The sequence below is a fragment of the Pseudorasbora parva genome, chromosome 20, assembly GCF_024679245.1.
Source record: "Pseudorasbora parva isolate DD20220531a chromosome 20, ASM2467924v1, whole genome shotgun sequence".
Classification (NCBI taxonomy): Eukaryota; Metazoa; Chordata; class Actinopteri; order Cypriniformes; family Gobionidae; genus Pseudorasbora; species Pseudorasbora parva.
The window spans coordinates 23,902,929-23,915,562 of NC_090191.1; the positions used below are offsets into that span (position 1 = coordinate 23,902,929).

General features: G+C 37.1%; 1 protein-coding gene across 8 annotated transcripts in view; it reads left to right on the forward strand.

Moving 5' to 3' along the window:
* The first annotated feature begins 238 nt into the window (after positions 1 to 238).
* Positions 239 to 12,634, forward strand: part of magi2a (membrane associated guanylate kinase, WW and PDZ domain containing 2a) — a 302,713-nt gene continuing 290,317 nt past the window's right edge. For 4 of the 8 annotated variants that reach the window (XM_067428388.1, XM_067428385.1, XM_067428390.1 and 1 more), the window contains exon 1: positions 242 to 690. In XM_067428388.1, the coding sequence (XP_067284489.1) occupies positions 408 to 690 (283 nt within the window). In that variant the 5' untranslated portion in view covers positions 242 to 407. Of the gene's footprint in view, positions 691 to 12,634 lie in introns of all 8 variants that reach the window. The other 4 variants (XM_067428392.1, XM_067428391.1, XM_067428389.1 and 1 more) reach the window with 3 other exon arrangements.

Consider the following 12,634-nt stretch of genomic DNA (forward strand, 5'->3'; position numbering starts at 1 on the left):
AATAATATCCTAGGTAGGCTATGCATGAAGCAGCTTATTATTTTGTTTGTTTTATTAACTTCTAATGTTATTCCCCGTGTTTCCGTTTACGTCACTTAACTCGTACGCTTCTATCATGTCACTTACCATACAATTGTTCTCCCAAAGTTGACCATATAGCCGATGAATTCACAAACGCTTCGAGAGTTCGGATGAATCATCAAAAAGAACCGGTTCAAAACGACTCATTCGCGAATCGGACATCGCTATTACAGTTGAGTGTAGCAGTTTTAAGAGGCTGCTGTGGATCTGCTGCTGATATGGAGACTCTTCCCATCCACAGACCCTGATCGTGCAACTTTAGTGAGCTGACTGGACGGATTACGCACTTTCATGGATGCTCTCCTGTCACAGTAACAACTCCAAACATGTCCAAAAGCCTGAAGAAGAAAAGTCACTGGACTAACAGAGTCCACGAGATGGTGTTAACCAGGGGTCTGAATGGTGATTTTGGGTTCAAGCTGCAGGGAGGCGCGGAGAATGGACAGTTCCCTGTTATTGGAGAGGTGAAACCGGACAGGGGCAAACTGCACCAGGACGACTTACTTCTGGAGGTGAATGATACTCCAGTGGCCGGACTGACCATTAGGGATGTGTGGGCTGTGGTCAGGCACTGCAAAGACCCTGTCCGACTAAAGTGTGTCAAACCAGGTTAGTCTGTATCTATCTATCTATCTATCTATCTATCTATCTATCTATCTATCTATCTATCTATCTATCTATCTATCTATCTATCTATCTATCTATCTATCTATCTATCTATCTATCTATCTATCTAGTCAATCACCTGCTTAAGCTGTGAGTAGGCTATTGACTAACATAACGTTACCACACTTTTAATTGTAATAATAGTGTAGGACTACATTACAACTACACTTGTGTTTTTTCACGTGAGCATGAACTTTTGCATGTATGATTTTTGACAGTATAGGGTTGTTTAAAGTTTCACAACTGCTCGGGCTCGCGTGTGAAAGTTGTTAGTTTGTTGCTATAGAAGCGGGGTTGGTGTTTCTGGAAAGGGGGGCGTGTCCATCGCGCGTCCTGGTTATGATGTTACGTCATCTCCACGATTACAACGTCATCGCGCTGCATGCCATATTCCATTTAATGTTTGTAAACTTCTTGCTACATTTACCTAAATTGAGCTTTTTTGTTGACACTGAAGGTTTATCTTTCCGTTGTCCTTCAGTTTAGTCTGCGTTATCAGGCTGTAATCTGTTCTTTGTGGGTGTGCCACGGTTCTGAAATAAATCATGACATTACTATTTTCCCAAAAGGCTTGTATCTGAACCTCACAATCACAGTGTCATGAATGATGCCAGTTAAGTTAAACAAAGTGCCTTATTCTTTCTGTTTAGTAGCAGACCCATAATTGTAGCATTCCGGCTTCTTTAAGATTACCGGTTTAGCATGTGTGTGTGGCATATCTTCCTTTGACTTGTAGATTTTGCATTTCAAAGCCCACCTTTAGTAAATGTCTTAGAGGGTTTAGAAATGTTTGACCCAAGGACCCTCAAATATGAAGATCCAATGCAAGAGATCCCTTCCTGAAATATAGCATGTTAAAACTGAAACATTTGTTTTTAACATTAACAAAACAAAACAAAAAATTGCCTACTATATGAAAAACAAGATTAATAACCTGATTTCCAACTAGTTTATTGTTAGAAGGCAGAACGAAACAGTAATAATGTAGAATTTGGTATGACTTTTGTCCGAAATTTTCAGTGGACTTGTAAATCTGTTACTGCCTCAGATGTGTGAAATATTAGATTCTCTATATAATTCATAATAACAAAAATCCTCGTAATAATGTATAATGAGAACCTTTCTCGTAATATCATCCCGTTATGAGAAACTTTCTCATAAATATGACTTTACATGACTTATTATTTTCAGAAACTGTATCATGACTTTTCATAATAAATGAGAATCTTTATAAAAATAAGAAACTTTCTCGTAATAATGATTTAACAGCACGTCATGAAACATTCTCATAATTATGACATAACATCTTAAAAATAACGAGAAAATGTCTTTAGAAAGCAGAATGTATCAGTTATGCTAATTAAATGATGACATCTCATAATATTGATCATCTCATTATATTCAGAAAATGTTTAATAATTACTTAACATCTCATAATAATGAGAGAGTTTCTCATAATGTTAACATATCATAAAAATAAGAAACTTTCTAATAATAATGATTTAACAACTCATCATGAGAAGCTTTCACATAATTATGACTTATTGTCAAAAATAATGAGAAACTATCTTTAGAAAGCAGAATGTTTCAATTATAATATAAAAATTGGTAAATGTGACTTTTTTCAGTTGAGTGTAAATTTGATTCTGTAAGTAATATCATTGAACATGTTCTCATAACAGCAACAACGAGAACCTTTCACATAATAGTTACTAAACGCTATTGACGCATAATAACGTTATTAGTTATGAGAAATTTTGAGATTAAGGCATTGTTACCAAGTCATAGTTATGCGAGTTTTAGAAAATCTTTTGTTTTTTTGGCCTTGGATGATTATCACTGAACATTCATATCAAAGTTAGAGGCCCTACATTTCGAGGAAACATTTGGTATTGCCACCTTGTTTCATTGCCATGACCTTTGAATTTTGCTGTAGGCACAACAAAATCAAGAGATCAATAACTTGTATGAAGCACTTTGAGTTACTGCACTTAATTCCAAGATGCACCCTTTGCCCACAACTGAGCAATGCTTGTTCAGCTTTAGAGGGCCAAGGATGTGCTGTATCATTTGCATAGCAATAACAAGCACACTTTATACAAAATGTAAAACAATATCCAAACCCTTAGGCCTCATAGTGGGAAGTAGCACTTTTGTTATTCAGTGCTTTAATGTGTTTAAATTATTCTTTTCACTGTTTTATTTTCACATTAATTTATAGTATGTATTTCAATCATGACAATTCTCTGAGAAATTGGCATGGTAATATGGATATGGCAATGTTAATGTATTTGGTCTGTGTTGCTGCTTCTGATGCCTGCTTCTGCAGAGAAAGTATGGATTTGCTACTGCTAATAGATAGACATACATGCTTGTGTGAGCATACTATGTAAGATGTTTTTCTCCTGCTGCATAAAAGACATTAATCCTGTAGCAGTTTTAGGCCAAGTTTGCCACAAGAGTGCTGAAAAGTTAAGCCAAAGCACCTCGACCGCCCCAGGTGGCTGGATGCACTATAGGTCATAAACCCAGCCCTCTCCATGTAACATAATGGGACATTAGTCTCACGCCCACGGACCGTTGGTTGAGCGTCTGATGCATATGGCAAACACTTCAGGATTTTCAAAGTCGTCATCTGATTGGTTGAATTCTATAGAATGTAGAGCGTTTACAATGAGCGTTTACCAAGATGAACTAAATGCTGAATTTTCACAAATATGTGAAGTTCGCGGCTCCATTGTTGCAGTAAACTTAAACAACATTCTTAAATGAATTTTAGGTGCAACTTTACATTTTCATGCCCCTAAACAACAAAACGAACTGTGATTGGTTGTGTTACATGTCAGTCAAACTTCCTCTTTGGTGGTCCTTGACCAATGAAATTGACTGTGTAGAGTCCAGACTAGGCTTTCTATAATAGTCTGTGTTACCGGTGTTCAGGCGCCACACACGCCACGCCGAGACTTGGAATTGTTATTAAAAATGATAAACTGCACAAAGTTTGCTTCAAATTGTGTGCGGGCTGATTTGTGGAGAAAAAGAAAAAAGATGACGGAAGAAATTGTTGGAGAGAAAGAGGGAGCCAGGATTGTGTTCTGCAAAGAGAGTTTGAGGTAAATAAATAATTTTGTAATGTGCTGCTGCTGTTTGGCCTTTGTTTCTGTTTGATAGAATTGTAAATATATCTATTAAAATACTGATATTCTGCTCTATAACTCCTCCCTGAACCTCCCGCTGCCCTGTATCTCCCTCTCTCATTGGCTGTCGCTCATCGCCGATGTAATTTTCTGTCAGAACGTAGTTCACACAGCAGGAGTTTCAATCGCCGACAGGTCCAGATATTTAGCATGCCAAATATCTCAGCGGCGTCCGGGACTCGTCTGCGATTCTTTCTGATCGCGTCTTTGATTATTCACAGTGCGTGATTGTCACTCGTGTGCACGAGCACCGATTTGCTTATGATCTCGGGCATTTGTCGGCGATTTCACAAAACCTGTCGGCGACTCAAAATCGGGGCAAAAATAATCGGGCAGTGTGAACTAGGCTTTAGAGAACAGACACTATACTTTAAAACTGAACGTGTCTGCTTAATACAGCATGAGCTGAACGAGAGTCGCAGGAGTCAGATTTCATTCATCACCAGAGTGAAGAGCTGACAGACAAAATGATCTCAGTAGATTTGATTTCAAAGGGAAATGTAAAAGCGCCTATTTAAAGCTGCTGTCCATAACATTTTTTTGTGTTCAAGAATTACAAAAATTATATAACGAGAATGTACAACATAAATTCATTTTCCAAACCGTGTTTTTGTCTTACCCTGAGTCATTATGGTACACTTATAATAAGTGTTTATACTGGGACTATTTCAGACCGGTCTGGTAGGATCCTCTGCAGAGGAGGACAGTCCCTGTGTGACTCGCCATAGACATAAACAGAGAGGGGTAGCTCCGGCTTCAATGTTCTTCCGCAAGACGCATGCAGTTCTATTTGTTAACTGCTAGAGCACCAAAAGGTAAGGACTGGAGCTTTAAGTGAGTTTATCATTGTGCTGTTTTGTTGTTTTTCATTAAGAATAATAGGCTAATGAACCCAGAATTCAAGCAACCCGCCCCCGAATTGCTGCTAATTCTAGACTGAAAGTAAAATTTGTACTGTCATTAATTCACGGCCGCACAGAGCGAACACATTTACGGCCGCACTGTCATTTACGGTGCGTGTCCACTGGTGCGTTTTCCGTTCATTCTTATGGAAGCTTCCATAGGAATTTATTAAAAAACACTCCCTCCGATCCGTTATGAAGTGAACTTGCGCATTTTACTTTCGGATTAGAATTAGCGATTTAAATGTCCCCGTGTGTGATACAGGTATTACCGGTGTTGTCACACGTCGATTAACCGGTGGAAATATGTTCTTATCGTAACATCCCTAGTCCAGAAGTTCTCAAATTCCCTAGTGTTGTCAGTCTGAAGATCTGGCTACACCAGACTTAGACAAACTAAACAATCAAATTACACTTCAAATATTTTTTTTCCAACGATGGTTTCTGACATTTTAGGCAGTTTTTATCATGATCTTGGTCATCATTCTTTAAATATGTTTGGTTTAAGTTAGTTATTTGAGGCTGTAAAAACGGGGGTGTGACGTTATGATTGACAGCTTCTCTGTAGTCACTGAGGCACCAACAGACTTTTTTCGGGAACTTCGGGAGGAGATTGGAGCTTTAACTTAAATTTTTACCTTTCCATAACTGTTTACCAAAAGGTCAGGGGCGTGTGATTGATTAGGCGGGAGCAGTCTATGGGCGAGACCTTGATATCCCGTCTCCACTTTGTGCTCACTACTGCACAGACTCAAGATGTCCGTGCCATATTTGTGTGTGTGTGTGCTATAGATGGTATCTATGATTTCATACTGGTAGTTAAAAAGTTAGAATTTTTGTTGAAGCGTTTTTTTTTTTTCCTCAAGTGCAGTAGCAGGGGCCTACTTGATATTCATTGGACACAGTAGTAGGGCAGACACAAAACTGTGGTCGGTGTGGTCAGATGCCTAGGTAAGTACCCTAAGATGAGATGTCTGTAGCATTCATCTGTGAAATAACAGGTTGTGAAACACACACACACACACAGCCTCCTGGGATGACCTGGCCAACTTTTTGATGTCTGGGTTTTGAGTTATCTATGAGACCGTTTGATGAAATCATTTTTCATATTACTTTGAAATGCTGCAAGGCGACCTTTAAATATAGTTTTGTCACAATATCATAATTATGGCACTGCACATTATTGTATATATGTTTCATTCATCCCCTTGGGTAGGATGATATGAGGCTGACATAAATTATCATCTCTCAGCCGGCAGTTATAATTGTAAATTTAATTTCAGATTAGAAGATGTAATTATAATCATACCGCTGATTAGGTGTGTTAATACGCAATGCTTCCGGTCATTTTCTCTCTTGTTTGCTGTATTCTTTAACCCTGGACTCTGTGTTTCATGTTCCTCTCTCCACCACTGCTTGACCTACCAATCACGTAGGCTGCATGCTAGTTTAAACCACACCAAGACATCTGTAACTGGGATGTGACATCGCATGGATAGCAAGTACACATTTTCTGGTGCTCAGCTCATGGGGGTGGGCAACCCTAACTATAAAGCGTTATTTAAGCCTTGTGATGGAGCCGGCAGCACAGCAAGCGGAAAGCATGACATCATACATGTGCGGTTGTGGGATCTATAAACCTAGGCACTTCAGTTTGACACGAGTTTAGCTCTTCACCAGGCTGAATTCAAAGAAAAGGACTACGGCTCATCCTGCGCCATTTTTGCTATGCACACGAAGGGTTGATCAAATAGTTTTTTTTTTTTTTTAAAGAAGGTGTGCTTTTACTTTAAGTGACTGCACTCCAAGCTGTGGGAATTTTGATTTATCCCAATGACTTGATTCTTTTGAATCCATTCACCAAAAACTTCTGTTCAGATTAATTTACTGGTCCTTTCTGCAGGTTACACTTACATTGTTAAATAGGAGAAGTGGAGTTGGTGAGAAGTGTCTTTTGTGAGAAATTGAATCATTCTATTAAGGTCAGTGTATTGAAGTGTCAGAATTTGCTTTGGAAAATTGTAATTTTGACATGAAACGTAATTATGGCATAAAAGGTTGAATTCTTGAGTTTGATGTCATAATGATCTTCGAAATTCTCAGATACTAAGTCATGAGATCAAAATTATAACAGAAAATGAAAATATGAGATATAAAGTCATAGCAAATATATTATCATGACATATTATGGCATTTAATGGCATAAAGTGTCAGAAATATAAGATACTAAGTCAAAAGTCAGAATTTACCTGATTTACCTAAGCATTATTTGTGAAATTATGATATTGAGTCATGATATGATTCAAAAGTCAAATGTTTTGTCATAATAATGACTTTATCTCAGAAATTCATTATGACAAAGTTGGAATTAGATACAAAGTAGTCATAATAAGATAAAGTTGAAATTAAGGTAAAAAGTCAAATATATTTGCCATAATTATGAATTTTTATCGCATAATTTAACTAAAAAGTCATAATTATGACAGTTGAAATTATTAGATCTTAAGTCATAATGAGATAAAGATGAAATTATGAGGTCATACTTATGGCATAAGTCAAATGCTGTGACATTATTTTCTGAGCTATTAATTTTTATCTCACAATTTCAACTGTCATAATTAATATTTATGTTAAGTTATTTATATTTCTTCTTTTGCATCACTGTGAAATACCCCTTTTGATTTTAAACTGATGAACAATAAAAATGGATAAAATCCTATATATCTATATTGAAGCAGCTATACCTTATGATAGTTAAATCATTTGTTTTGAGCAGATTAGCAACCACCTAGAAATGACCCAGAACAGCAATGCCCTAGGATTCAGATTCAGAACATCTTCGCAACCACATAACAACTCTCTAGCGCCATGGCAGCGAGTATGTAGAAGCGCGTCGGAAAATATAAAGTCTACTTTATATGTATTTGCAGCGAACCCACTGTGGTGTTTGTTTATGGGAGCGCAGGACCAACTGCAGTGTATGATGTATCTCTGGGAATTGAGCAGACTCGCCTCAGGAAAGGCAGGAATGGGTTTCACCTCCTCTAGACTAGTGAAAATGTATTGATGCATCTCATTCATAGTCTCAATCTCTATGTCAGACTGCCCGAGAATACTTGTCTTGTCATGTGTCTATGTGGGTTCTGTACACCAGGTAACATTGCACCCTGGTGCATGTGTAGTAATGGTGTGAATGCAGTCACCCAGAAATCCTGCACTGGTAAGGAATATTGAACCTCTGGTGATCTGGAGCTGTCTTCCGCCCTCAGCACTTTAGTTATTGTCAGTCTGCATGGTGCAACGCCCATGAGAGGGGTCGGAGTTTGTGATAATGGAGAGTCATTACTCTTTAACACTTCCTCCCTCTCTCCATCTCTTAGTCTTTCACTTTTCGTTCAAGTGGGAGGTTCTCTCAAGGGAACCAGCTGTGGTGTTTTTAACCGTGGCAGCATTGAGCCCTCTTTTTTCTTCCCCTCTTTTTCTCACTTTTTCCCTTACACAGTCTTGATCGTTCTATATCTAATACATGATCATAGGTTATATATGACATTTCAGAGCAGAATGCGCTACTGTATGTGATTCAATTGCCTGAAATATGGCTATTCCATTGCCTCTTTTAATGAAGAATAAATGTTGCTGGGGCCATAGAGCAATATGATACATTTATAACAATTTCTCAGTTAACTTTTATGTGTTAGTGTTGAATGATTAGTAAAAAAAAATAATAAAAAAAACATCTGGAAATTAGAAATAGCTGTCCAGGTATCTCAAGCTGAAAACCAACACAACCCAGCCATGTAAATAATTATTAAAAATCAGCATATTGTCTTTGCATTTTAGTCCGTGTGTCAATTACCAATCAATAATATAATGTTTAATAATAACAATTATCTTATGTTTTGTAATCAAATTTTACTCTGTATCTAGCCGAAATATATTTCCATGTCCATGATCAATTAAAAAACAAATCAAATGTATGCCATTTTATGTAATTTACTAAAGCATGATTTTCGAAATCATGCGACACTAGTCATAATGATAGTGTTGTAGTACTCAAGAGAGGTCTTGGTCTTCAGACAGGTCTTAAGACCATTATTGAAGGTCTTAAGTGTTGTCTCCGTCTCTACCACATTTTTACTCGGTCTTGTCTCGGTCTCAGACTTAGCTGGCCAGACTGCTGGAATATTACTAATAATTTGATAGTTAACATCATTAAAGGGTTACTTCAGCGATTAGCATATGGCTTTGTATCAGTAGAAACCAAGCCTGCAGTCTCCCTCTCATTTACTGAAGCTTTCGCGCCTCGATCGCCCCCCGGTGACCGGTCCCAGTATAGCCGCCCCTCTGTGTTTTCTAATGGACGCGAGGCAAACTAAATAATAAAATTACACTTCAAAAAATGTTCCCCAAAGTTAGTGTATGTCACTGAAGGCAGTTATCATCACGATGATTTCATTTCAGGTGTTCGTTTTAAAAATAAGTTTACTTTGAGTTAGTTAATTGATGCTATAAAAACGGGGGTGTGACGTCATGATTGACAGCTGAGACTGACGGCTTCTCTGAGTGAAGTTGTCACTGAGGCACTAACGGACTTTTTTCGAAATTTTTGGGAGCAGATTAGATCTTTAGCTTTAATTTCTACATTTCCATAACTGTTTATTTCACACCAACATAATTAATTGTTCTGCATCTGCGAGAGTGTGGGCGGGCTTTTGAAATCGCGGCTGTACTTCCTGCCCTACTTCCTGCGCTCTACTGCGCAACTCCGGTCCCGAAATCGCTACTGCGCAGACTCGGTCCCAAGATGTCCGCGCCGTGCAAGGGCGCCTGAAAGCTTCAAATCTGACAAGCGGAAACGGATGATGTCGAGTCGTCCATATTTTTTTACGGTCTATGGTAGAAACCCTGGAGTATATTCAAATGATCGTAAAGCATTAATGTAAAAATAAGTATTTGTATGAGATCTGGATTTTTATATTATATGTGATATAATTAAGCAATATCACGAGCAAGAAATTAAAAAAAAAAAAAAAAAAAAAAAAAAACATTCTTCTCAACATTTTTTATGCATTTGTAATTTACTAATTCAGATGCGTCTTCTGTACAACCAGTGCAAAGATGAATTTTGTTGTTAATGATTTCATTGGATTGGTATAAAGAGCTCTATAAGTGCCTTATTCTAATTATGTTTATTAATTAAAAATTTGTAATTTCTCAGTCGGTGATGTGGATCTTTTTGAATTTAAAGAGTGCTGGTCTTGTCTTAGTCTCAACACACACACACACACACACACACACACACACACACACACACACACACACACACACACACACACACACACAGACTTGTCTTAGTCTTGTCTTGGTCTTAACACACATTGGTCTTGGTCTTGTCTTGTTCTCAACCCTTGTGCACATTGGTCTTGGTCTACTACACAAACTACTCTGGTTTTCATAGTAATGAGAAATGTAATTAAGAAATACATTTCATAATTTAAACTTTGTCGTAGTTATGACGTTTTATCTCATCATTCTGAAAACCAGAGTAGTTTATTCACTTAGAGCAGTTTGTTCACCTAATTTTATCTAATGTTTTGTGAGTTTTACTCTGTATCTAAATCAATACATCTTTTAGTGAAGAAAATATGTCAATGATCAATTTAATAATTAAAACATTAAAATGTAAATAAGCAACTTTATAAATACATTTATCAGTGTTTATAAACCAAGGGGCCAGGGCTCAGGATGACTAATCTAAAAAAACACAAACTTTTTCATAAACTTCTTGAAACATAAGAAATTAATGAATCAAGGTTAAATAATTTAAAGGTGCAGTAAGCGATTTCTGAGAAACACTTTAGATATTTAAAATCTACTCAGACAAACACCCCACTTCCATCATTGTTCCACCCCCAAAATGCATGAACATGCAATGCAAGCGTGGATGTCTCTTTATCATAGCCGAATCGAAGCAAAACAATGCTTTGCGAAGCAAACATGACGAACAAACCACAAAATACAGTACACGTAAGCGCTTGCTTTTCGTTGCCAGCAGCACAGCAGCTCCAGACAAACAATGACAGTCAAAACTATCCTGTTACGAGCTAACATTACAACAGCAGCATCTTGATTCTGTAGGAAAACCAATGTATGGAGCAGACAGAGCAATCTCAGCATACGTTTACAGGCCTTACCTCTTAGGTCTCTCCAGCTCTTGAAAGCTTTTCTAATATTACAGTTTTTTATGAATTGCTAAAGCACATTTCTCAAAACCTTAAACAAAAACAAAAACTTCAAGCTACATTCAGAGAACATCTGACTCCTCTGGCAAAATCAAACAATTGCCTCATTTTATGTGTGCTCAAAATCAAACTATGCTTTCAGATTATACACACAGCACAGTGCTGAGTAGTAAGGTGAATAAATTGCATAGTAATATTTTGTATGAGTGTTCTAAATATAAAAATATTAAATACAAAATATCTAAATACAAATATTAAATATGGTACACTGAAAAAAAAGGTTTGTTGGATTTACATTAATCATGTACATCGGTTCCACTTGACTCAGTTAAGTTAAACAAACATAATTTGTTCACATAACTACAACATGTAATTTTTAAGTAACCCAATTGAGTTGGGTTACTTGGGTTACTCAAAATGATTTTAATATGGCTTCCTAACTACATGGTGTGCATAGGGGGCTTGAGACCCTGCCTCTTTAATCAAATCACAAACTTATTTTTCTTTTTATATTTTTGTGGCCACTTGACTGATTTATAAGACTGCACTAGCTAGCTTTCATTCTGTTAGCCAGCAATAGCACTTAATGAACATGTCAAGTGCTATGAAATGCTCTGCTCTTTAAAGGGGTCATATAATGCAATTTTTGTACAAGTTAATATGAATATTTAGTGTCTAAATTAAAACTTTGTAATATACTTTAGTTAAAAATTCTATTTAGTATTCTAAGATATCACTCATTTAACCTGGTGAAAAACCGCTCTGTTTTCAGCAAGCCATTGAAATATTAAACAATATGAAGTCTCCCTCTTATCTAATTTTGCCCAAAAATTACATGAAATAACATTTAAGTTCAACAATTTTACTCTTTTCGTCAAGTCCCATGCAAAGCATGCTGGGAACTACAGTTTCTGCAAAAATCGTGTTTGAGTACTTGATTTGTTCACATTAACCCCAAATAATGTAATCTAGTAGATTGCATATTTAAAATAATTGAAAGAAATCACGTTTAGTAGAGAAACACAATTTTGTTGCGTAGATCGCAAATAATAAGATTGTGTAAATTGGACTGTTTTCCTTTTTTTTTCAGTGTATAGTAGGCCTTTTGGCTGTCTGTGTTCAGCACTTGCATACTGTAAAAAATTCAGGTACCAAACTGCGAAAGCCAAAAGGGTTAAGAAACTCATGAAAAGCAGGTTACAGTACACTCAAAAGAGTTGTGCAACTGCAAAATCAAAGTTAGTGAGAGATTCATTCTGCCTCAGCATCACGTCTTCATGTTGAGTCTGGCCTGAGGACTTCGTCCACATCACAGGCAATGTCGTCTCTTGCGAGGCAAAGGGCAAAAAAACCCTCTGGTGTGCCGGATCCGGCCTTGACAACATTCTCCACACCTTGCTTTCACTCATCCTCTTTCTCCTTGTTCGCCATCTCTTACGCATGCTCTTCTTCCTTTCCCTCTTCTTTGTTTCCATCCATTGGTATTAACCGTAGACTGTAAAAAAAAATATGGAAGATATGGAACTTTAGAAATAAATGTAAATAA